Consider the following 27859-nt stretch of genomic DNA (forward strand, 5'->3'; position numbering starts at 1 on the left):
GTTGAAGCCCAGTGATTTGGACTCACATTTTTGATTCTTCACCCGCCAGGCACATCTAATTGCATTTTTTTTCATGGGAATCATACCATTGACTAGTGATAGAGAAAGTACTGCTTTTAATTGTAATGTGATTTGCACCCTGTTTACTGATTTAAAAAAAAATCTTATTGTACCTTACTCTTCTCAGCAATTTGTTTTCCACTCTTATTCCAGTTCATTTAACAACTCACCATCATTGAGACTGGTCGGCTGCCAAAAAGACAATAGCTGATTAAGGGTATTGGGGTTTCCTCAATCTAATTGATATATTAATGTTACAGTGACTTATTCAGTTCTGCAACAGCGCCCTTTAAACTGTGTGGGATGTTTGATTTTGTCGTATGAACAGCGGTTACCCAAACTACTACGGCAAAAGTAGATCATTTTCTAGTAAACATACCTGTGTGGACTGTGTGGTCATCCTCAAATAATGATGATGGGTTGCAACGCACCAGAAGCAAAACCCACATGTCTGTCCAATGTTTGTGAATTGCTGACCTCAAGGACAGGGACAAGAGACACTCCTTTGTGGACAGCAATGGACAAATATTGGACAGATAAGACAGATGTTTTTCAAAGAGGAGGGAAGGGGACCCCAGCCGAATCTGGACCAGCGACACTGTGGTTAATGGTCAGCATTTTAACCCCTACGCCAAGGGGCACCCCATAGTTACAGTTCTGAGGAGGCACATGGCAACTACAGGATAGCTTGCATTGTAGCTTCTGTGGCTTTGTGCATAGGCTTTGTGGCTATGCTGTATCCCCTTATATAAATCAAGCTTTACAATGTCATCTTAACACGCGTCCTGGGTAGTTTACGACTTGTTCTCACCTCGACTTGTGTGACTCAAACATGACAGTTATGTGGCCTAATACCATGTTCATGTCTTTCCTGAGCTAGCATAATTGTGAGTTTTGGACTGGAAAATAGTGCTCACGTCAACATCCAAGTTGTAATTACAACTGGAAACTCTTACATGAAAGTGCCTAAAAACCAAATAAATGGACGCCTCACATCAGTCAAAGACCAAATGGGTCTATTTTTGAATTCATTCATCAATCTGAAAACAATTATGTGACGTTCAAATACCACAGCTGCATTAGAACATTGTATGTCCTCTTCTGCAACTACACTACAACAACGGCAGCCACTACTAGAAATAATAACATCATATGAGTTATGTTATCTGAACCTGACTTAAATGAATGACTTCTAATAAAGTTCAGGGGTGACCTTTGCGGTTGCAGCCCCAAGACTGACTTAAGTCAAGGCTCAAAACTTACTTTTATTCACTAGCGTTTGAATCCTCCTGATGTGGCTGATTTTTGGCTTGTGCCTATTCTGTTAAGTGCCTGTGTGCCTTGTTGTTTGTGTCGGTATTTGTGCCTTTAGCTACCTGCTCAGGTCTATACAGCACTCTGGTCAACGTGGGTTGTTTTAAATGTGCTTTATAAATAAATTTGACTTGAGTTGACTTGAAAGCCATTAGAACACTTACTTTTTGAATGTGTCCACTTTCCATACTAAGCTGACCTGCACAATGTTATTTCTGGTCAATTAATGAAATACATATAAAGAAAACTGGAGAGACAGAGTTGAGTATAAGAACAGTTTTGAATGGGACATTCAGATGACATTTTATTGTACACTGTGTATGGATTTCACTTTAGACACATACAGGAGTTACACAGCTGAAAGGATTTGTGGCAAAATGTAACAAGCAAAATAAGTGTTAACTGTTTGTGTATGATTACACTAACAAACATGGAGCTACACAACGTATATAAAATGAACATTTTTAAAGTGCAAGTCCTTTTAAAATCTTCTGAAATCTGTGATGACCTGAGGACTGACCACCCTTCACTCACACAAAATAATTCTGTTAAGACTACATTAGTTGATTTCTAAATTGTTGTACATACTTAGATTATCTGTCAAAACAATTTATAACATGCTGCTTTTTGTGGTCAGGTTAAAATTGGTTAAAATGAGGTTTTTTTCAGGTCATTAAATGAATGTTGTAAGTGTTCCTGTATGTTATTGCAGATTGTTACCGGCAGCACAAGGGTAGCTGTATTCTGTCTCAGCCTGGTCACCTGAGAGGAAAAAGAAGTAGAAGAGACATTAAAACAAACAAAAACAGTCAAACCCTCTTCATGTGTCCAAAACTCCAGCACATTTACAACTTGTAGTTCTCCAAATTATATTTCTTATAACTGTTCAGTTTGTTTGTAAGTGGGTTTTAGAGTTAATGTGATTTACTTGGCTGGTAGTAGTCATAGATCTTGACCACGGCTGGCTTCAGGTTCTGCACTTGGACCTCCTGTACGATCTCTAAGCTGTGGTTGATGGGTATGTCCTTTGGTAACTCTAAGTACACCAGAACATGATCTTCCTTTTCTTCGACACGATCCACCAGCGGGGCACGTTTGAGCTGTGAGGACATGATATTCAGCTGAGTTACCACGACATCGACATCTGACACAAATATTACAGGTTTAAACTACAGTAATAAGTTACCCATTTCAAAGACTCTGGATCTGGGACAAATCCAGAGAGCATTTTGATGTCCAGGATCACCATGTTTGAACTGGTCTCCTTCCCACTATAACTGTAATGGAACCATAAAAAATGTGATGTTACACAGTGAGATATTACTCTGTTCTTCATAGTTGTACTGGCTGATGCATAGAGAGTTTTTAATGTGAGGCACTGGCAGTACTACAAAATAACTACAAAGTTGTAAACATTTCCAACATGTCCATCCACCAACAGTTACTTAGGAGATTATTTGTTTGAAATTGCATAATTCTTCTATCATTGTTGTGCTGTTGATGTACTTACAGTGATTTTAGCTTCAGAGTGAGTTTAGGTGTGGTGGATTTGCTGGTGCAGTTAGCCTCTGGTTTTACCTCCACACTGAGTGTAGTTACATCAGCAGGAGTTGGGATGTTATAATGAAGAGAAATCTGTCAAACAGGTACACAAGGAAGATTTAACATTCATAAAAAGTTAACAAGAATCTTATGAATGTCCTTTCCCCCTTGAGAAGTACCATCTGGTTTTCACAGGCTAATGATTGTAGTTTTAGGTTTCCAGATTGAAAAAAAGATTTCGAGTGATGCTGCCTCTTTTCTTGGGTGGAGGAATAAACATTTAAAATGAATACATTTCCTTAATTTATAAAATCATTTCTGTATCTCCCCATCTTTTTGACAAAATAATTTCATGATAGTTAAATAAGGGATAGATTTCATTCCTTTTTCGGAACAATAAGGGATGAAATTTATCTATCTACCAACAGATCTCCAGCATTCACTGACCTGCATTGACGCACATGCAGTTCCCTTCACCTCCAGGCTGTACTTTCCTGTCATGTCCTGCAGCATCTTCTCCTGGTAGAGCAGTTTGTTGTTCTGGTTCACATCAAATGTCAGCTGGCCACTGGGAGACTGGACTGTCACTGTGCTTGAACCCTCTGGACTGAACACCAGAGTGGAGTAGAGAGCCAGAGCCTGAAGAGCCACCACTGTGTCCTACAACACACACACACACACACACACACACACACACACACACACACACACACACACATAGTCGTGTCTCCATCACTTCAGAGGACATTACATTAACTTACATTCATATCCTGGAGACTTATCCTAACCTTAACCCTAACCACCACATGTCTAACCCTGACCTTAACATAACCCTAAACTCACCTTAACTTTAAACCAAGTCTTCACCTTAAAATTAATGATTTACGTTAGGGGGACTTGCTTTTTGTCCCCACATCATGACTGTGTAAACAGATTTATGTCCCCAAAACATGAGGAATACCTGGACCACACACACACACACACACACACACACACACACACACACACACACACACACACACACACAGAGAGAGAGAGAGAGAGAGAGAGAGAGAGAGAAAAGCATAGAAATGTACAAATGTACTTAATAAACTTATATTGTTGAGAGACATGTAGCAGACTTTTCATATTCATCTTTTCTTATAATCTCATTCATGCAACCATATTGCAACTTTATATTTAACAATAAAGGCAGACATTATTTTTACTTTTCGTAACCTCACAATTATCAGGTTCTATCTGCATTCTGAGTGGTTTTTGAGATATTGAGGTTCAAAGTTTTGACATCCTAGTTAGCAAAACTGACATAAAGTACAAACACCCTTAATGTGCTCTAAATATATATTATCAAAATCTTTTTAATCACATTTTAAAGTGTTGTTTTTATAACCAGCTGATTTCTGATAGAACCTTCTAACTCTGAGAATTCAGAAAAGAAGATGATTTTGTTGGAAAAAGTAAACAGATTTGTCATATTTTGTTTTAATACACAGAATCAATGGATGAACTACTGAAGCGAGTTATGTTTTATGATATTTGGGCACAGACAACGATTTAGCTGCATGTTTTAAAGTTAGACATAATTACATTTGGTTTTCACTGACAGATTTGAACTGATAAATTTAAGACATAAAGAACATTTAAAAATGTTTCTCTGTTAATTTCCTTTCTCTGCTTTGATGTTTTTTTGCTGCTGTCTCTGTCTGTTGCTCTTCATCTAAGAGCTTTTCTGCTCCCAAATTTACTTATTTACACATTTATTTATTTATTTGTTTGTTTGTTTGTTGTACTTCAACAACAATCTAGGGTCTCTGTCAGTGTCTGAGCTCTGAATGTTTCTCTGTCATTACTGATTCTCCTGCAGGACTCAAGTTATAACATTAAACACACACAAACACAGTTAGCAGCAGGTAGTGTTAGCATCAGCAAACAGCAGCCTGAATGTATCTTATATTCTTACATATTCAAATTTCTCTTTCATATTTGTTAAGTACTCAGAGTAACTTAGTCACTAAAGGGGAGTTTTTCCTTGCTGCTGTCGCCAAGTGCTGCTCATGGGAGACTCATGCAGTCTAGACCTGCTCTATGTTAAAAGTGCCCTGAGATAACCTTTGTTAACTAATTATTGCTAACAACTCTGCTAACTGTGTAATTAAACTTAGAAAGCTAGCTGACTAGCATGGTACAGTAGATAGAAGTCAACATCAGCTTCTAACTGAGCTCAAACAAGATACAAAACTGACTTTAACTCAGTTGGTGTTTGTATCTTACTTAATTATTTTGATCAAATTAATCAATTTGGAGTCTTCAAAACTTAAGATTGAGCAGCATTTCATGACGTTTTCAACTCATTTAAGCACAGTCACAGAGCAGTGAGGTTAAATGGTGAAGAGGTGGAACCTGATTGGTCCTCCTGTCTACATTCTGAGCTCTGATTGGTGCTTTGCAGATGAAACCATGTAGTCTAGTTAGAGATCGATTTTTGAGAGAGAACGTTTTCTTTTCTCAAATTTTAGGGCCAATAATGCAGAAAACAAAATTAAACCTACACAAACTGTTAATAACATGTCAAAGAATACTTTCAAATGAATAACTCATTTTTGACAAAAATGTCAGATAGAACCATATAATTCTGAGGGCACGATTTATCAATTTAAAGTCTCTCCAAGATGTTGATCAATTGATAGTAATGGCTGCCTAAAGGTAGGAAAGTTATGATTTAAAACTGGAAAGTAATGCTCAGTATATGTGATTTGAAGTTAATAGACTATGATACTGCTTTTGTCCTTGGTGTGATACAATCACTGAAATCAAATTATAATCATAATTTCTAAGGTCAGTTTTGCATGGAAAATTCTCTGCCTCTGAAACGGAGGCATAAACATGGGATGGGATTTACAAGAACCACAAGGGAAGTTGTAGCGAGAAAAATAAACATGCATTAAACATAGGTTTGAATATAACAAACTGCTTATTAGAAACAAAAAAATAGGCTTTTATTAACAAACACAGTATCTGACTACTGTGATGCAAAAAACAATAGAAGGGGAAGTTTTGGTTTGTGTTGATTAAATTCAAATTTGAACTCTACCATCAATGAACTATATCATCACTATAGGCTGCAACTACAAATCTTTCTTTTGTTGAGACATTTGAGTGAGTGTTGGGCTGCATTTATGTCAGGATCCATATCAACACAACATCCACCACAACCTGCACAGGTCTAATCTGATGAACCTTTTGCTCCATCCTTCTCTCTCTCTGTCTCCACCAGTTGTGGTGCCTTGTGTATATTTTGTGCATTTTTAATTTGTCTTATTGTGTCACTTCATCTGCTTTTCATTTCCCATTAACGTGTTTATTGCCTCCTAATGTATTAATAATTACATATATGCTAAAGATCATAATATCATCATTTATGAGTAATAGCTAACAGTTTTCTCAGGTGGAGTTGCCAAGCAACTATTTTGTAATCAAAATCAGTCAAACTGCTAATTTGCATAATGAGGTGCCATCTTAGTAAATCAGATGATGAAAACACAGATTGTGACTCAAAGCTCCACAATCAGCTGTTTTGAATGTACCTGTGTAGAGGAGAAGCCTCCATAAGAGTTCTGCTGGTCTGTCAGCCATCTGATGATGCGGCTGGTGTAGGCCAGGTCTTCAGCAGTAGGGGAGGCGATGAGTTTTGCCAGTATGACATATGAGCTGATCTCCACAGACAGAGAGGCTGACGTTTCTGTTGCTGTCTGAGACCAGCGAAGCCGGCCCCCTAAAGACAGCCATTCACAACATATAACCTTTATTTAATCAGGTAGTTTCATTGAGATCAGGATCTCTTTTGCGAGAAGGATCCAAATAAAGCAGGAGAAATAAAACAGAGAAGACACACATCACACAATCGGTCAGATATACTGTATCTGTACATCCATCAAATGGGCTGAGACTTTCAAGTTTTAATGTCCATGAAAATGAAATGGCAGTCTTCCAAAATCAGTATTTACTCATGGGGTTTCAAAAGTTAGCCCGACCTGGTACTGATAAGCTGTAGTTTTAAATTTGAGAAGAGATGTAATATGCTGAGGGATCTTTAGTGGGAGACATGTAGAAACAAAAATGGTAGTGTGTAGTTCTCTGGTTCATAGTGAGGACCAACCCACTTCCTGACTTTCTGATGACAATGATCTCCTCCAATGAAACGCAGGGCACAGTGGTAAACTGCATCAAGTTGTTTTAAGGTGGAATGAGCAGCATGAGAGTACTATATGTCCATAGTCAAGCATAGTTTTCCTGTCGAATTCCTCCTCTAGAGCTACATTTCTAAGTATCTACAGGCCACCTAAATACTGTGCTACCTTTTTTGATGATTTTGCTGAACTGCTGTCTATTATCTGTATTGACTTTGACTGTGTAGTTATTGTTGGTGATTTTAACATCCATGTTGACAACCCCCAGGACAGAAGGACTAAAAAACTGTGTTATATTATCGATAACTATGCACTGACTCAGCATGTGACAGAGCCCACACACAACAAGGTGCACACTCTGGATTTAATCATCTCTAAGGGTCTGAACATTTCTAAGGTTGTAGTGACTGATGTTGTTCTCTCTGATCATTCCTGTGTTTTCTTTGAGAGTGCTATCTCCATGCACACAAATGTTCAAACAGAGGTAATCACAAAACGGTATATCACTGAAAACAAAAGTGAAATATTTATTTAGGCTTTCTATTCCACACCGGCCGTCTCTTGGGTCTCAGTCAATGAGCGTGTAGATAATTTCAGCTCTAAAATTACAAATGTTATTGATGCCATTGCACTCACTAAGGTGAAGGTTGTCTCTGGTAAGAAAAGTTCTCTATGGAGAAATGCCACGCTGGTCAGAATGGAAAAAAAGAGTGTTGAAAAGCTGAATGCAGGTGAAAAACAAATCTATAAAGAGAGACATCACATTTATAATTTGGAACTGAGAAATGCAAGGTGGTCCTTCTTCTCTGACATCATTGCCAAAAACAATAATAATGCACGTGCCTTATTTGCTACTGTCGACAGGCTAACAAACCCTCCTGTATCAGTTGCCCCTGAACATCTATCCACCAAGGCTTGCAATGAATTTGCCTCCTTTTTCACTCACAAAATTCAGAAAATTAGACAAGCAGTCAGTGCCTCCATATCAGGAGCAGGATATGTGTTGTCCCTGTGTCCACTTAAAATTAATTTGAGTAGTATGATACAATTCCATCCGATCAACCACAAAAACCTGGAGGACATTATACAACATCTGAAATCCTCCTCTTGCTGCTTTGATATTCTGCCCACAGGCTTTTTCAAAATTGTTTCCTACAGACTGTCAACACATCTCTTCTCTCAGGTGTCTTCCCACACACCCTGAAAACTGCCGTCATCAAGCCACTCTTGAAAAAGAACAATCTAGACACTTCATTAATGAGCAACTATAGGCCCATATCAAACCTCCTGTTTTTAAGTAAAATCATTTAAAAAAAAAAAGCTGAACAACTTTGTGGCACTAAACAACCATTTTGATGTCTTCCAGTTAGGATTTCAACCTCACCACAGCATTGACACTGCTCTTGTTAAGGTCGTCAATGACATACACTTAAACACTGACAGAATTACAGTGGCAGAATTACAGTATTAGTATTACTGGATCTCAGTACGGTTGACTGCAACATATTACTAGACAGATTGGAAAACTGGGTGGGACTTTCTGGCACAGTACTGAACTGGTTTGAATCCAACTTAAAGGACAGGGACTACTTTTTGTCTATAGGTAATCACACATCTGAGGGACAAAAATGACATGCGGAGTTCCCCAAGGCTCCATTCTGGGTCCTCTTCAGTTCAACATCTACATGCTCCCACTAGCTCAGATTATGGAAAACAACAAAATATGTTACCACAGTTATGCAGATGACACACAAATTTTCATAACCATATCATCAGGGGACGATGGTCCAATACAAGCATTGAGTAAGTGCATTGGACAAATCAACGTTTGGATGTGCCAGAATTTTCTTCAGTTAAAGAAAACCAAACTGAAGTAATTGTTTTTGGAGCCAAGGAAGAACAATTAAAAGTCAGCACTCAGCTTCAATCGATAATGTTAAAAACTACAAACCAAGCCAGAAATCTTGGTGTAGCCATGGACTCAGACCTGAATTTCAACAGCCACATTAAGACAATTACAAACCTACTATCATCTGAAGAATAAGAAGGAATAAAAACAAGAATTAAAGGACTTATGTCTCAGCAGGATTTAGAAAAACTTGTCCATGCATTTATCTTCAGTAGACTTTATTACTGTAACGCTGTCTTCACAGGTCTCCCTAAAAAAATCGATCCAACAGGTGCAGCTGATTCAGAACACTGCTGCTCGAATCCTCACTAAGACCAAGAAAGTAGATCATATAACGCCAGTTCTCAGATCTTTACACTGGCTTCCTGTCTGTCAAAGAATTGATTTTAAAATACTGCTGTTGGTTTATAAAGCACTGAATAGTTTAGGGCCAAATTACATTTCTGATCTGCTGCTGCATTATGAACCATCTAGACCTCTCAGGTCGTCTGGGACAGGTCTGCTTTTTGGCCCAAGAGTAGAAACTAAACATGGAGAAGCAGTGTTCAGTTTTTATGCTCCACATATCTGGAATAAGCTCCCAGAAAACTGCAGGTCTGCTGCAACTCTCAGTTCTTTTATATCACAGCTGAAGACTTTTCTGTTTACCACTGCCTTTTATTAAACCAAATTTGAGGGTTAATATTTTACACTGCACTGTAACTTTTATTCTCCTGTTTTATGTCTTATTCTATTTTAGCTTCTTTATATTTCCAAATTTAACACTTTTTAAAATTGTATTTAAATAGCTTTTTACTTGTGTTGCTTTTATATTCTGTCTTGATGCCTTTTATGCTCTATGAAAAGCACTCTGAATTGACTTGTTGTTGAAATGTGCTATACAAATAAACTTGCCTTGCCTTGTCCTCAAGAACAAAACATGCTTGGTCAGATCATTACAGGCACAAGTTGAGCTACATTCACAGTAATGAAGTCAGAGTGATTTCATTTGGGAGGATGACTCACCGTCTTTTGATGCAACCGTGTCTAAGTGCTGTAGAAGTTGAGCACGGGTCTCCATGTCTCCAGCCAGGGTGAAGACGTATGCCAGCAGAGCTGTAGTGTAGGTGTTGCTGAGGTCACTGGTGGACTCCTTAAGGCAAGACAAGCTCTTCTTCACCACAGGATCCTGAAACAGATAAAAATCACATTGTAGTATATCTTCTTATGACTCAACTGATTTTGATTGATCTAAACACAACTTGTTTATTTTATCTTTTTCCATGGACCAAAGACAATTCATTGAATGCCTTTGACTGCCATGTTAACAAATTCTTTTATTCAAAGAAACGTAAATGAATTAAGGCATCAAATAAGTTTCCGCTCAGTGAGTTTCAATGGGGACTTATATAATCAAAGTTACAGCAGCACAGCAGTGACAAATTATTTAACAGCACCGCTAAACTGGATGACAAAGACTGATACAGAGGTAGCAAAGCCACCACCAACACAGACCAACATTGAGCTCCAGCACAATGACATCCCCAAGTGAAGCCAACAATGCTAACCAACCGAACAGAGTGAGTTTCAGTGTGAAAGGTTTTTTTAAATCTGTTTTGGATGGTGAATATACTACTCTCCGTTTTTTTTCTGTGCTGTGTGTGCTGTGGTTGCTACTGTTTAGCTGCTAACCATAGCCAGTTAGCAGAGCTAATTGTTTCATCAAACTCTTCCCAGTTGCAGAAGAAACATATTCATCGTTAGGTTATTAAGTGTTATAGGGCAGGTAATATTGTGTGTTAGTAGGATTAATTTTTGCTCTGAATATAAAACATTAGCACTAACAGGAGCAATAAATAAAATGGGGAGTTACATCAAGCGTCCAAGGTTTCTGCTGTGAAAGTCAAATAATAATTTTATGTAAACAATGAGCTGATAATAATATAAAAATCAATAATACTTATTAAATTCTTTCTTTTTGCAGTAAGCAAACAGCAGGTATCTCATATGTGTTAATGTTACTCAACAAAGAAAATGCTAACATTATTTCTGTGAGGGATGCTTTTGTGCTTTTAACCCAGTGCTGCATGGATGGTTTTGGACACACAAAGACAATTTCTCACTTCATGCAGCACTAACTACATGTAGTCTGGGTCTGCGTTATCACGGCTATTAAAAACACTTTCCTAGATGACTGCCAATAAAAATGGATGTCGTCTTCTAATGGACTGATCTATGGTTGAGACTACTGAGCAGTGCTGAAGTAATGTATGGAAGCATTTTGGATTGTGGATAAAGGTGAGGCTGTTTTCTGCCTGCAGTAATATTACCAAGAACATTTTTGAAAGATATCGCTGCTAGCAAAAAATTAAATTAAAAACCTGCACACTGGGAAGACATGATGAAAGTGAGATTATGGAAAATTTACTTGAAATGAGTTTGCAGTGAAAACAACTTGAGATATTTGTGAAGATTGTGCTCACATCTTTGGCAATGTCCATCTCCAAGAAGGCAGCAGTGATGTAAGCACTGAGAGTCACTTCATCAGACACACCACCCTGTTAAGAGGAAGTATTATAAATAATATCATCTTTGTACATCTAATATTCAGGCTGGCATTAGTTACTAATGACCTGATCCCCTTTAACAGTACCTTCATTCTGTTATTAAAGAGTTTTCCTGACTTTTCGAAACAGCCATTTTGACGTTGTTTACTCTCCAGCCAAGTCTTAGACTCTTCAATCTTTGCTGGGTCAATGTAGATGAAAGACTTTGCTTTGACAAAGGATCTCAGCACAAAAGCAGTCAACCTGAGGATATAAAAACAAGGTTAGACATTGACTGAGACAGCAGAACAAGAGGAAGCACTTGAACTGTGTATTGTCTCATGATAGTCACCACAATACACTAACTAATACACTAATGCCTGCAGAAAGATGAAAGCCAACAGCTGCCAATGATCACATCATGTACATATACTCAAGTACGTGTACGCATGTGATTCAGTAATGTTCTCACCAAGTGTTCCCCGTTCCTGCTCCAAATGTGCTGTAAGCGCCATCGTCATGTTTGTAGTTCAGCTGTCTCTGGTAGCCTGTGCAACAATAAAAGTATGCTTATTAAAGCTATAAGGATACACACACTTTCAGATTTAATAGCAAGTTCAATATTAAGGTTATCATCTGGGGTGAATTTGTTCATGATGGCTCCATAAGTTTGACAGCATGTGATATGTTCAGCCTCACTTTGCCCAAAATGTATTTACCTATTTGTTAAAGACATATTTTCTCAGACAATTTCGCACCACGAGCCATGAAGTTCCACATGAACACATGATTTACTGCCAAATTTAGAGCAGTTTTGGTTATTTCACACAAGAGAAGTCTCTCTGTGCTTGTTTTGCCTGTGCTCTTCTCACTGGCTTGAACTGAGCGTGGTTCAGTTGGAAAACGGTGACGTCACATTTTCACGTGCACTAATCACAAAGGAGCAATATTTGAAACAAAATGCAATGACGGTTGCAAGGTTTACTGCTTATGCTGTCAGGCCATTGTCAATCAAATCTGATCATTCTGAGTTTTTGAGTTTTAAACTATAAATACTAATAATGTTTCTCAGTCTAATTTTGTTCAAATTGTTCAACTTCCAGTAAAAGCACAAGTATTTGACATTAAAATTGATGCATATCCCTAATATATAAACTGTATATCAATTGAATGTCAGTTATTTTTGTACTCAGTTGTCCCAAATCACGCTACATGTATTCTCTGACTATATACAGTAGTTATGAGCATCTACAATTTTTCTCACTACACCATCTTCAACTCTTTCAGTCCCTTTCAGTCATTTTCACAATCTCAGTTTTGTAGATTTTATATTGGACTTTAAGGTAAGAGCCCACATTTTTCTTCTTTTTATGTGTGTGTGTGTTTCTTTTCTTTAGGGACTGTTATAATGACAAATCTGAGAAAAAGAAAAGTAAAGCTTATTATCAGAAATCCTCTCAGGGCCTCCAGACCAATCAGAGTCAACAAGTAGGCGTGTTGGAAACTAATTATTTTCATTAAGTTGTAAGTAAACTGATAAATCTAATGAGGTCACTTGTTATCTACCTTTTTCATGCTGTTTGTAACTAAAAACACCAAAATATATTTTTTAATATTCTTAGCTCACTTTTTGAACATGTAATTTTGTCATTTGAAAGATAACCTCTCTGCCAAGCCAAGAAATAACCAGCAAAGTGAATATTATCACAACTTGATGAAAAATGTTAGTCAGGTTTGAGGGTGTTGCTCAGAGACTCACCACTGGTCAGGAAGCCTGTAGCCTTTTTCATGATGGCTGGGGTCAGCTGCTGGGTGTTTTTCAGGTACTGGAGGATGTAGATGTTGGGAGCCAGGAGAGCCATGTTCTGCTCTCCACATCCATACGGCATCTGCAGCAGTCCATCCAGGTTCTTCAGGGCCCGGCCGAGGATGTCACCTGCACAAAAACACTGACTCACTAAGCCTGAACATGTAACTAACCTCACCTTTAATTTCTAAATGTATCTCATAAACACTAGTAATCTAAGTATATTTTCTTTTGGTTTTACAGCACTGAAAATGTTTGTAAGAGTTGTGAAGTTGTAAAGATGTATTTTCATTATTTGAAAAATATTATATATATGGTTAAAAAAAATTGAACGAAATTAATCACAGAAAAAGATGAGCTAAAGCCTTCTTTTGCTTAGAAACAGCAAGTCAGATGTTTTGCACATAAATCACGTGGGGTTTTTTTTTCAAGCAAAATGGAAGCATGTTAACAAGCTTCAAAAAGAGCAGGTACAGCAGGCAGTGCACAAAAGGAGTTTCTGTATTCTTTCCCATGACTGTGTTGCATTTGTTGTGTTCCTTGTACAAGTATAATCCTGCAATCACTAGTACTCATGCACATTTTTGACTATAAATCTGCTTTATGTGTTACATGGAACTGCAATGGTTGAAGTATAAAACCAAAACATAATATGACACTCCAGCTCTAATGTACTTTTTTGTTATTGATGCCTTTCTTTATGATGCTTGTTAAACTTAAGGATTTGTTTAGTTAAAGCAACACTCAATAAAACAAATAGTTGTTTACCCAGGACTGATATTGAGGCACGGGCAGATCCATCAATCATGTTCTCAGGGAGGTGTATATCTATTTCCTCTGTCAAAGCCTCCCCTGTGTACAGACAGAAAACAGTCAGCTTAGAGACAGAAAGCAGAGGTCACAACTAAAACAAGGTTATTTAGATTTAAGGTGGTCAGTGGATCATCAATTGCAGTGACGAAAATAACTGAATACATTTAATCAAGTAATATACTTAGGTACATTTTAAAATACTTGTACTTTTACTTGAGTATTATACCTCCACTACATTTCAGTGGGAAATATTGTACTTTCTACTCCACTACATTTATTTGACAGCTTTAGTTACTTTTTAGATGAAGATTTGACACAATGGATAATATAACAAGCTTTTAAGATTAAAGATGAAACCAGTGGTTTCCAACTTTTTTGGCTTTTGGCATCTTACAAAAAGCAGTGTGTAGTCGGGGTCACATTTCACATGTCTATGAGTTGTTAACAGCTCCACCAAATAGTGATTTTTCCCTCTAAACTTCTCACATGGTTTCATTTCAATTAATATTCAAATGATCCAATATTTCACCAAAAATCAAAGATGTATTTCATCTTATATAATAAGTATATATAATATATCAGTTAGAAGGACCAGTCCTCTACATTTATTTTAACTACATTTTGCTGCTAAAACTTATGTACTTTTACTTAAGTAGGATGTTTCATGCAGAACTTTTACTTGTAATGGAGTATTTTTACATTGCTGTATTGGTATATTTACTTAAGTAAATGGTCTGAATTCTTTTTCCACCACTGATAGGAAATAAGATAGATGAATGCCACAAAACTGAAGGTTCTTTGGGTGTAATGAGTTTATGATAAAATGTAATAAAATGTATTTAAGTAATGACATTTAAAAGAAGACACTTGTGCTAAACTTGAAACAATTGCCATAAATATACTGTAATTACTACCTTTTTGCAAGTAATGAATGTCTCAGTTACATGTTTGACATGTAATCTAGGGCACCCTTTCTAACTTTTACAAAACGTTTGATGCCTGGCCTCACCCATACTGACCTTTAGGGCAGAGCAGCCAGTTGTAGGTCTTTGTCTTCTCAGTTCCCTCAGCCTGAGAGGAAATGAGATAGGAAATAATGTGAGTTCCAGTGTTACTTTTATCTTAGATTAAATACAAAATGAAATGGTTTTCTTTGTCATCTTAGTTTTAGGGTACCAACCTTTACAATGAGAGATCGTGTAACCACGTCGATGCGACCTCTGTCTGGCACAGTCACGATCTCATTGTCACATGAAACCTCGGATGTCACAGCTTCAGCTTTCACAGTCACATTCACAACCCCTAAAAAAACATCATATACCCGTGTATAAAACTTGATTGATAATTTTCTCAGATGCTGGAAGTTCTAAAAGTGTCAAAACACTTGTGAGTTGTGCTGGTAAAAGAGGGACAGCCAGGACAGCTTCAGGGCATCCTGAAGACCTTGATGGATAAAAGCTTGATGCTCACCTAAGGCTGAGGGGGCCATGGTCCACCTGAGGGTCTTGCGTTCATTGCCACACAGGCAGGATGTGTACTGGTTACCAGAGAGAGGAGTGAGGGTGAAATCTAAGGAGGGGGCTGGAGTCACAGTGACCTGTTTAAGAGAGACAAACATTAATTATAAAACTGGAGTTTAGCATATGGCATTTGCTTACTGCAGCCTGTATGTAGCCAACCAAACCTGATTAAAAACAGTCCCACTGCTAGGAATAAAACATATGACACAGCATAATACATGTGCTTTGTGTGTCAAAATAACAGTACACTACTTAAATAAGTGTGATTATTAATAACATATCTTTGGACACAAAAAACCTGTAGTTGGTTTGCTCCAGTCTGCATCAGTGGACGAGTTGGTAAACTTTTTCCTTTGGTTTAGTTTCTTACCAGATGTGAGAATGTTTACTCCACTCTGCTCCACTCTCATTATGAGCATGTTAGCATGCTGACATTAGCATTTAGCACAAAAGAGCACTGTTCAAATGTACAGCCTCACAGAGCAGCTAGCATGGTCTTGTTAATGAAAGAACAAGATCAACGCACAAAGAATATTATAGTGGCAGACTATGTCATGTCAGGTAATACTAATAAATCTGTAAAAATATGACTTACCATGATGCAGCTAGACAGGTAGTTGAAGGTGGTTGCCTTCAGTTCAAAGTGCTCCCCCCGGATGATGGAGTAGGGCAGACTGAGCTCGAGGAAGAAGGGCTGGAAGACCTTGAACTCTTTACGAGGAGCCAAGCCAAAACCATGAGGGGAAAGACAGAAAGCCTCCGTCTCCCAGGTGGTGATAGTGTCTGGGACAGTGACGGAAACATCCTTCGTTCCAGACTCTCTGGATCAACAGATCAGAGGTCAAAATGAAAAAGTCTCCAAGAAGCATCAGTTAAGTATTTTCATACCATTAATGTGTGCAGGAAGTCAGCCAGTTAAAAACATCTTTCTATGGGCCCAGTGGGCAACTTGTAATGAATGGGGTGCCATCTTGCAACACAGTATCCAATTCTCTTAATACATCCACAGTTTATTATCCTCAGACTCCAATTTTTTCCATTTCATGACTATCAATACCCCTTGTGACAGAAACTCACCCAACTTCCACCAGGTCCCATATCCAAGTCTCAGGGAAGAAAGTGCGAACTGTCTCTATTGGCGGAGGAGGAGGAGAATAGGATCCTACTCCTGGAGCTGCCATTAACACTGTTTCAGAAACTATTCTGTTTCCGGCAGTGCCAGGAGCACTGCCCACCCCGTAACCGATACCTGAAAAGAAACTAGAAAATATTTAGGGCTGTCCCCGACTCAGAATTTTCACAGTTGAGTAGAGTCAGCATGGCAAGTGGAGGGTGTAGTCTCATTTACAGTATATATTTATCTTATTACATATATTTCGTTCTGATAAGCCCACATACTAAACAGCATTATATTATTAATTTGTTTCTTTCTTCAACACAACCTCCTATGAGAAATATTATGTCTCCACCCAGTGTGTAACCACAGTTACAGTCAAATCAAGCGCACTTGCAGAGCAGCCGCCCCACACTAAACTGATACAAATCATGTTTTACCTTAATGCTGTTGTTCATCATCTGAAAAAATCAGATTTCTACACAGTCAGAGAAATAAAAAGTGTAAGTCCTGGTGTTAGTTCAGTTATAAAATCCAAGCCCTGCATGGAGCATCTCTCCTGACGGCTAACGACAGCGCTGTCAGGAGGAGAATCGATCATACTGGACAGTAAAGGAGATGGCAGAGATGCTGGTATGTGTACATTTAAACAGGAGTTAATCCGACTTGCATTTAACACTGGAGCCCAGAGCTCAGAGCAGGAAACAGAGTTGTTCTGCGTCACACTGTTTCCATCTTCTCGCTTAGTTTCCATCACAGTTATGTGTTTAGGTCATTTAGAGACACAATTCTGTAAAAGTTTACAGCCCATCATGCTGCATTACACACACAAAAAAAAGCCAGAGATCTGACTGACAAAATGCAAGTTGACTCGGGGGTTTATTGACTGATGCATCGACTCAGCGACTTTTAGGGGGCAGCCCTCAAAATATTCTAACAGAAGTGGAGAGCAGCAGTGACACAGTGAACTGTTTTACTGTACAGCAAAAAAAACATAAAAAAAACCAAACAAAACAAAAACAAAACAACTCACCATATCGGTGATAGTGGTAATGTCTTCCTTTAAACTTGAGGCATGAAGGCACTCGGAGGATCAAATTTGTTGCCATCTTCAGCCCTACATTCTAGATAATCCAACAACATACAGATGTCACTGAAAAGTTCATCATGTGCAACAAGAGAAATTTTGTCGCGTCTAAAAATTACCTGAAAAACTGTATGAGCATCATCTCTCTCGTCATGTCGGGGGTATGGCAGAACATATCTTCTGGGTCTCACATGCAAGCATTCTACTGAATCTACAACTTCATGTGGAATAGAGGATACTTTTGTGATGGGCAACAAGCCAAATATCTGAAAAGAAAGACGGTTCAAAGCTATAAACTGCAACATATTTGTTATTTTACAGAGCTGACGATTAGGGAACTCCTGGTAACTGAGGCCCACTCTTTTATCTTGAAGCCTGAATGTAAAGTATATCAGTCAAAATAGTGCCTTCACCTTATTTCTGAATATCAAAGTGCTGTACAAGTGGGTAAAAACACAAAACCAGCAATGAATCATACTGAAAAGCTGTATCACATACAGTACTAGACAAAAGTTTGGACACACTTAGGGAAACAAAGAAAAGGGAGAAAATGAAAGAAAGAAACACTAACTAATACCAGCAGTTACCTTGTCTGCATCAAGAATCTTCCCTGGCTCCTTGATGAGGACGCTCTGATCGACAGCACTCACAGCACACAGAGAATCTGGCTGGGCTGTCAGCTGCATGGTGTTCTCCTCTCCTGGGACAGCTGAGGATGGAGAAAACTCCAGCAACACCTGAGACACACACAAAACACACATCACACCATCTGGACTTTAGAGGTATGATCTGAGGACCTGTGATCCCTTCAATGTGACACAAATGTGTATTTTACTCCAACCCCTTTACATTTTTAACAAATGCCAAAAGACCAGATTAATCCTTACACAGGAGGCATTTTTGGTCAAGTCACTGGTCTTTTCATTGAACTGACATCCTCCTATTGGCCAACTGATATTTATCCCCTTTCTTCTTGCAGGAAGAGTCAGTAATTGCACTTCTGAAATTGTTTTAGTAGCAGTAACTCAACGTTCTCTTGCCCTCCATTACTTCAGATGAGTGACAACTTTTCAATGAAGGCTACATATTATTATCACCAGTGATTCAGCAGGTGTATGATTCCTTTATGACTCCACAGCCACGTCTGACAGACAGTCATCTACATTCGTCTTCCTCTCTCACTGACCTTGTGACCGAAGCATTTCTCAGTGGAGAAGTCAGCACTGTGGGCGATCACATTCTCACTGGGAAGGACAGCGTAAGCCACAACTCGGAAATCTGGTGCCATTTCTGGAGACACTTTCAACTTAAAGGACACCTCACCCTCAGATACTGAAAAAGCAAACCAACTTATATGAACTGTCTTACAACTTACATTCACATGCTTCCCCAAACTTGTGATTAAAGTCACCCACCTGATTTATCTTGCACTTCCACCTGTTTAAAGCCTTGCATGACAATAGCTCCTCTGGATAGGACCTGGGGAATTTGCGAGAAAGTGACACAAAGAATGAATAATGTACCTTAACTTTAAACACTCATTCCCTTTAACAACAGATTACAACAGTGTCTGCTGTTGTGCGGTTATTTGTCATGTTATGAAGTTCTTAGTGGGATATGTGTGCAATGTTTGTGTCAAAAAGTTTGTCGTACAGCTAAAGTAATGAGTTCATATGATGAAAGTTACAAAAACTAAACTAAACACAGCTCTAGAATCAGAAATAGAAATAGCACAACACAACACAAAAAGTGCACAGAACATGTAAAAAGTAACCAAATACTAAAAGCAGTATGTTATAAATCAGTGTTTATCTATGTTTTAGGCTCTAGTATGTGGTTGAAATTTTAACATGTTGAGCAGCCTGCAATAGGAAAGTAATGTGTTGAGGAACAGTGTTGAGTGTAGATCACCAGTGTTTTGGAAGTGCTCTCAAAACATCACTGTAGTTACAGTATGAGCATCAAACAGAGGAAAATAGACTTGAAGCTGCTATACTGGCTGTGAGCGGGACACTTTGTAATGTAAAGATTTATTAACATAATAAAATAAATTGTCATGAAAAGAAAAGTTTTTCTACTTGTTTGTAAGAATGTGCTCTGCTATACTCATCACTATTTTGTCCATACTGGGATCCTGTAGGACTCAGAGTTTCCCCACAGCTGACTGGTGAGGAGGTGGTCCTTTCAAATGTTTTGATCCATAACCCTTCAGAAACGTGCTCCTTGCAACTGAAGTCATTATGAAGATTTCTTTATGAAAGTTACCCCAAAGTTAACTTTGTTAACCTACAAATCCAGCTTTGTGGATTTGACTTCACTGATGTAATAATAGTTCATTTAGAATTTAAAAAATAAAACTGAATCTACAAACTCTTTTAAACAGCTTGGTACGACTAAACAGCTGTTCTGACACTTCTTAGGCTTGTGGACGTTTCTCAAAATCAGTGTCCATGTTTCTGGAGGAGACAGCTGGGGACAAGCTGAGAAATAGCTCACCCACCACTCACCAGATACATCACATCTGCAGAGCCCTGGGCCTCTCCAACTACAGTGTATTTGATGAACATGTCCTCTTCTTTGTCACAGGGAAGTGATTTATCCTTCGTCTTCACCTCCAGGAAACTGACTGACTTTGTGTCACGAGAATACTGTTTGGCCTCAGACAACGTGTGTTCTCCAACCTCATAGTGTTTAGATCTATAGGCATGGTACTCCTCTGTTGGTTTGTTGCTGACCTACAGAATAGAAAAGAAACACTATAAATGAGCTCATGGTGGTTAAGGTTGTTGCAAGCTTTAGAAAACGCTCTAACTGTCCTGTGAATTGGTTTATTTTTAAACTAGTATCATTTTCCTATTGTTTACTCACTAATCAATGCTTTGTGTCCCTCTCTATTCTTTTATATTTTCCTATTAAGTGTTTTTCTTTGCCCGCTTTTTAATACTACTATATTTAAAGGCCAAGGCTGTGATTCAGATGTAAACGAAGACAGTTAACAAACGATATATAAAAAGCTTACATCATTCAAGCACAAAATGAATCAGTTGGGTTGGTGGTAAAATCACAGCCAATCCAAAGGTTTTGGTATAAAAATAGTTCAAAACTGTTCCAATATGGCCGCCAGCTACTATCAGACCTTGGTCAGATGCAGCATATTTAGAAGCCATTGTAGGTTCGAGCTGTTGGGTTGCAGAGAGTTTTGATGTGACTGACAGGTTGTTAATGCTACCTCTTACTTACACTGAGGCGGATGTCTCCATGGAGGGTAGCTGTGCTTAATGAGAAGGTAGCGATACCATTGCTGTCAGTTGTGAGATTCTGTAGCAAATGTGATGACCACCTTGCTCCCTTAAACAGGTACAGCGGCTTGTCAGCAATGGGTGTATCATTGTAGTATACTGCTTTAACCTGTCAGAATAAATGTCATTACTGAGAATACTCATTGCTTCAGTTACACTGTGTGTAGAATCACATGGAAGAAGTGAAGATAACATTTTGCACTTACTTTTCCTTCCACATTTGATCCTTGGTTATAAATCTTAGGTGTGTCAATAAATGACAGCTTTCCAACAATAAATGAAACAGGTATTCTTTTCTCTTGTTTGGGTGAAATACCTGCACGAGATGCCTCCATGTTACAACATGTATACCATATTGTATAAATACATGATATTGATAGTTTAAAAAATATATACTGATTCCCTTTTAAAATATAAAAATTATAAAATCTAATAAGACTTACCAGTTCCCTCCTCTTCCACTTCAGCTATGAGGATGAGTTCATCATACAGCACCCATTGGTGAAGTTTTGTGAAAGTGGACATCTTGATGGTAAAAGTGGCACAGCCTTTCTTGTCCATCTAGAAATGAAAACGAAATAAGATCAAATAAAATGTACAAAAAAATAAGAAGGACTGCTCAAACTGTCTCCATTTCATACCCTATACTCCATTCATCATACATTGACTTGTAAATGTCATTCAAACTTTAAACTTCACACACTTTGGAATTTCCTACATTCTTTTTCATACCATTTTCACTATTCAAAGTTCAAGTGTTAATTTTTAAAAAACATTATATTCAGACATATACAGTCTAAGGGCAGGGATAGCTGCATGAATAGCAAAGGTGCCTCAATGATAGTCGGCTTAATATAGTTCTTGGCTCATCAGGGAATGGCTCTGATGAGGGAACGGGTCCAAATTCAACTAATTGGGTCTAACTGGGTCAGGTCTCCTTTTACTGCCGCAGGTCTCGGTGTCTTTATGTCAATATGTCCAATACTCGAGTGGACCTGAACAGACCTGAGTGTACGTGGTATCAGCTCTGATCATGTGGTACGTCACAATCACCACAGGAGAAAACAGTGTGTTTTGAGTAGAGAGGAGAATGTAAACAGTCAAGTGAAGAACAAGTTAAAGGAAAAGGAGAACAGGAAGGGAAAAAACAACCAGCACGTCAGCTGTTTGCTCCTGTTTTATGCAAATAGTTGACAGAGATGAGAAAAAAAGTTCTGATAAGGGAACTGAAGCCAAACGCGTTTTAGGAAAATCAGTTGTCTACAAGATTTATGCTGTGAAATGAATTTTGGATTTCTGGAATTTGATTCACATATATAAAATGTATTATTAATTTATATTAAATAAAATAAAGTAATAAGTAAAATAATAATAAGAAATATATCGCTTCTGTGTTCTCTCTGTTTGATATTTCAGCAGAGAGATTAGACTGTCACTGTAACAACTGTACCTGCTTTGTCTCTTTGTGGCATGGAGCAAGGTAGTGTAAAGGGTTTCCATAAAAATAGTGATTAAGAGGTCTGCAAATCTCAACTTTAGCGCTGCCTGGCACAGGCTGTCCATATGTGTACCTAATTAGATGGAAATAAAAAAACAAACATCAAGGTGTTGTTCAAAAAGAGTCATTCACTCACCAAACTGGGCCTATTTTAGATATTTAAAGGACTTTTACTTACTTTGCACATATTTCAGCTGTGATGTCTTCCTGCTCAAAACTTACTTCATCAGATGTAATTACTTTTACATCAAATTTAGGTAAAACTGGGGACAAAAGACAGTCATTAGCATTCTTGCTACATTACAAATAGATTGAAATGAAAAGTAAAAGAAATGAACCATTACTCACCATATTTCTCCACCTTGAAGCTGTGGTATATTTTGTGTTCACCAGTCGTCACAATAACTTGGTAGGATCCTTCACGGGCCTCAGAGTTCAAAGAGTAAGAAAGCTGCAGTATTTTACCATTGGAGGTTTCATTCAGCCACTGTCCAATCCGGTTTCTGTTAGCATCCTGTTAAATTAAATGAATGGGAAGAACATGTATTTAAGACACAAATAGGAAACTTACAGGACATTTACACTCCACACAGAAATACAGTGCTAACCATGCTGCTCACTGATTCTTCTCCCTCAGCAAGACTGCAGATGAAACTGAGCCATACATTTACTGCTGTAAAATTGTACTTGTTGACATCATGTTTACTCAATGTGCTTTTAAGAAAGCTTGCATCCTACATTTTGACAACATATTATCTGAAATTATTCTCAAATAGATCCTGACAAATGTATTGTCAGGCTAAAAATACCAGTCCAGTGGCAGATGTATTGGTATCAGTATATACTGTATGTTGGCAGACAAACAGAATTTGGCCCTTATCCTTAGAATGTAGTTTAATGCAGTTAAGAAAGAGAGAGAGAGAGAGAAATATTAACTTAAGTCCCATGGACCCCTATTTTCCTATCATTTTGTGTCTAAGTGACTAATGGGGACAACAATTCTTGAAATTGGTCCAGTATTGAGTGAGCTGACATCCACTAAACGGGCCGCAATGTAATCTACGCTACAGGTGCTTGTTCTCGCTGCTGACAGGCTCATATTGTTATTATTAGTGTCTGACAACATTAAGGAAAGGACCATACAGAGAAATAACACATTTTTCTTTACCTTATACTTTATGCGGTCTCTTTGTTATTGTATCTAATCAAGTCTCGCTCAAGGAGAAGTCTCACTCTGAAATCTTACGAGGGTTCACATGTTGTTGAAATCAGCTAAAAATATCAAAGTTTCCCTTTAAGGAGTCGAAATTGGGTAATGTGAAAAAAAGAAAAAAATCAACCAACTCCCTCTACTGATGAAGAATGTTAGAGGCTGTTGAAAGCTCCAGAAAAAGTTCAATGTATCTTGTTCAATGTATCAATGTATCTATCTTGTCTCATTTTGTGTTGTACCCTTGTCACAACTCTTTAAAAGCCAAATTTGAGGGGTCATTACCAAATGTATTGATGTTAAAACATCTCCTCTTGTTTCAAGGTAGGTGTATATCAGTCAATCTTAAAGTAACTTTCAGTCTAAGATCCCCCAGTATACAGTATGTTGAGGTGTAGATATTGTCATTATAGCCTTACCTCGATTTCGATGACATTGTACTGCAAAACAGAAAGAGAGAGGTTTGTTAAAGGAGATGGTTTATTGTTCTCATCACACAGTGTCCTCTGAGTCCAGGTTAAAGTGATGAACTGCGAGTCATTTTTCTTTATTTAAGAAATCAGTGATGATACGTAGTCAAGGCTCCGATGTTTTTCAATCATTGTACAGGTATTTACTGCGTGAGTTCAACACAGTCAATATAGACTAGAGCTCTTATGTTTATGAATTAAAAATATGAAACAGGTTTAATAGACATTCAAATAAAACAGGCTTTTCCTCAGATTATCAGTCATTCTGATTAATAGTTTTCTTGAAAAAACAAACAAACACAATTCTATTTAATTTTAGTATAGTTCCAGTTATTTCCAATACAAACAGATTTCTTTGCTGCAAACTGTTGAAAATGAGAAAGTCATGATAGGGGTTGACGGATTTATCACAGCGTCAGCAAAAATCTTTCAACTCAGCACAAGCAGGTTTACCTAAAGGGGCCCTGGTTGTACTATTGACCCTCGTTCAGGAGCAGATTGATCAGAAACATAGTCCTGGTTAAATAGCACACCCATGTCGATCATTTCATTACGTAACTTCTGTTCAGTACAACTAGCTGGTGTGTATATTCCAGGTCACTGGGGCACTAATTGAAACTTGTGCCGTTGTCACATAGTGTCACTAATACTGTGATTTATAAATTAAATCTGAAAGAAAGGAGAGACAATTCACTCACCAGACGACTGGCAGGTCTGAGCCTGGTATCAAGTGAAATGACTCTGAAATGGACTGCAAAAGAGATGACATACAGCAGTGTTAAACATCTTCTGTCCACTCAGACATAATCATTATTAAGTTAGATACTGTAAAGTAATCAGTGGTAGCTATCACATCACAGTCTTAAACATTACCATGTGACACTGCTTACTCACTTTGAGAGGGTGTGTCCATACTTTTGACCGGTACTGTATGTTCTTTTTTCACATGCTAGTGTGACTTTTTTTATGCAAACGCTACTTGTCTCTGGGTATTTGTGCTTTTAACCTGTGCTGCCCATTGATGGTTTGAGATACAGACACAAGTAATTTCCCACTAGTTGTAAGTATTAACTCTGAACTAGTGTTATACTGCTAGTAGTTGGTGTTTAGCACCTGAATTCCACGTGTCATGTTAGCTAGCCAGAGCTGACAGATATCTATCAACATGTCATATGATTAAAAAGTTTGAGAAATGCATACAAATTTACATCTGAACAGTCATTTCTTTATTGTTTTGCTTTTAAAATTTTGAAAAAGTCCATAAACAAGTTATACACACACATCTTCAATGGTTTGTGAAGGGGAAACCCGTATAGTACTATATTGTGTTCAACATCATAGATGATCAGCTCAGAGTTACCTGTTTGTCCAGGAAGGTAGATTGGTTTATCTGTTTGGACAAATGTCATTGGTTGATGACATATGACCCTGATCATGACTTTCCTGACTTGTCTTGAATAAAATGTGTCACCTCGTACCTCCACCTCCAGTTTCTGCACCTCTTTATTCTGCACTTCAGGAGCCTTTAACAGAAATATATTTTACAGACACTAGCCGAGAAAACCATTAACTCACACTGTAAAACTTGAAAAAGAGTTTTGGAATATTCTTTTTTTTATCTATTTAAAACCTAAAATCACAAAAGTGGGCTGTCTAAAACAATTCTAAAATGTTTTTTTTTTAATCTTGTCATGGTGGTTTGTGTGTTACTAATGTATGTGTTTGCTACTGTATAAGTTATAAAATACCACCAAAGGTCAACAAGATTTGCATTTGTGTATTTTGTACATCTGGAGAGCTGACCTTAAAATCAATGCAGGTATGAAACTCTGTGTTGTATGTCTCCTTGAGGAGGGTTGTGTTCTTCTCTTGGGAGACCAGAGTGACGGTCATGACTAGAGTTTCAAAGGGCTGCAGGAGATTCACGCAGAATTTGGTCTCAGCTCCAGCTTCAAGAACTGCAGGAATTGCTACCATGTACTGTCTATAGCCAAAGAAACACACAGTACATACACACACAGTATTACTCACTGGATCTGACATGTTAGAAATTGTAAGTCAGTAGGTATGCATCTGCCCTTCTACTGTAAATTACACAAAAAGACTACATGCTATTGCTAGTTTTATAGACACTACAGGTAAACTTACGGTTCTGAAACAGTCCGACCCAAAGACATCCAACCCAGGCAGACAAACAGTGTCCATGTCTGTGTCCCAGAAAGACCCATGACTGACTGGGGTAAGCCTCAGAGTCAGCAACTGATAAACAGATATCTATCCACCTTTCACCCATATCACACAAATACACCCATCACCTCAAGACAATCATTTACAGAAAAAAAACAAAAACCTGCCCAAATGGAAGAGAAATTGAATTTTAATTTGTAGGATATGTTCAACATTTTTTTCATTTGTAAAGGTTATTTAAAAAGACAGCCATTTAAAACAATATAACTAACCTAATCTAAACAATTGACTGAACACATCAATTTTAAATACAGACGGAGTGTTGTACTAGCAGAAAATGGGATCTAGTTTATACTATTGCAATGAATCAAATTGGTGTAGTTTTGTCTCTCACATTCAGTAAAGGCCCAATCACACCAAAAAGTGGCATAGCAAAATAGCAATAGCAACTGCTAACACGCTAGCCAGCCGTGACATGCTATTCTTAGTCAGTCACAACAGCTACAAGCTTATTTCTATTCTTTGTACTGTGCCCTTTCCTCCCACCTGGCATTTTGTTCTTGTAAATGTGTAAAAAATTTCATTCAATAAGGACTTTTCTTGCTACCTGTGACTTAGCAAGTTTGTTAGCTGGGTTGCTAACAATAAGCTCACACACTTTTATCGCACTTTTATTTCCAAGGTAGGGATAAGAGACACATCAGTAAGGCAGCTTTTATCTAAATTAAGCAGGCCTAAAACACCAATTTTACACTCTGTGATAAATCATCGAGTTTAAATGTTAGCCAAAAGTTTGTAAGTCTCGGAATACTTACAAAAATGAATGTTGAAGAAGAGTTCTTGCATTAATCAATTAAGTCTGCAGTTGCAATCATGAATATGCTGTTTATAAATGGATTTGGGCCACTGGGAAATTGTAATGGGCATTTTAGACCAGTGAAAATATTTGTTAGTTGAAGCCCAGTGATTTGGACTCACATTTTTGATTCTTCACCCGCCAGGCACATCTAATTGCATTTTTTTTCATGGGAATCATACCATTGACTAGTGATAGAGAAAGTACTGCTTTTAATTGTAATGTGATTTGCACCCTGTTTACTGATTTAAAAAAAAATCTTATTGTACCTTACTCTTCTCAGCAATTTGTTTTCCACTCTTATTCCAGTTCATTCAACAACTCACCATCATTGAGACTGGTCAGCTGCCAAAAAGACAATAGCTGATTAAGGGTATTGGGGTTTCCTCAATCTAATTGATATATTAATGTTACAGTGACTTATTCAGTTCTGCAACAGCGCCCTTTAAACTGTGTGGGAT

At 37.9% G+C, this 27859-nt stretch overlaps 1 protein-coding gene across 1 annotated transcript; it reads right to left on the reverse strand.

Moving 5' to 3' along the window:
- Window positions 1-1651: 1651 nt before the first annotated feature.
- LOC122983491 (alpha-2-macroglobulin-like) lies at window positions 1652-26583 on the reverse strand. The gene is made up of 34 exons (XM_044353224.1): window positions 26504-26583; window positions 26159-26339; window positions 25716-25878; window positions 25054-25106; window positions 24305-24325; window positions 23024-23189; window positions 22854-22938; window positions 22628-22748; window positions 21621-21738; window positions 21384-21493; window positions 21119-21286; window positions 20386-20613; window positions 19294-19357; window positions 19065-19210; window positions 18466-18615; window positions 17998-18144; window positions 17825-17915; window positions 16755-16926; window positions 16273-16498; window positions 15628-15754; window positions 15338-15459; window positions 15177-15228; window positions 14113-14196; window positions 13297-13473; window positions 12010-12085; window positions 11645-11801; window positions 11475-11549; window positions 10018-10180; window positions 6501-6688; window positions 3364-3576; window positions 2885-3009; window positions 2561-2651; window positions 2303-2474; window positions 1652-2136 (listed from the first exon to the last, which is right to left on the reverse strand). Exons 1-34 carry the CDS (start codon window positions 26581-26583, stop codon window positions 2078-2080), a joined length of 4371 nt encoding a protein of 1456 aa, XP_044209159.1. The 3' UTR covers window positions 1652-2077.
- Window positions 26584-27859: the final 1276 nt, after the last annotated feature.

The sequence above is a fragment of the Thunnus albacares genome, chromosome 6 (genome assembly GCF_914725855.1).
Source record: "Thunnus albacares chromosome 6, fThuAlb1.1, whole genome shotgun sequence".
Taxonomy (NCBI): Eukaryota; Metazoa; Chordata; class Actinopteri; order Scombriformes; family Scombridae; genus Thunnus; species Thunnus albacares.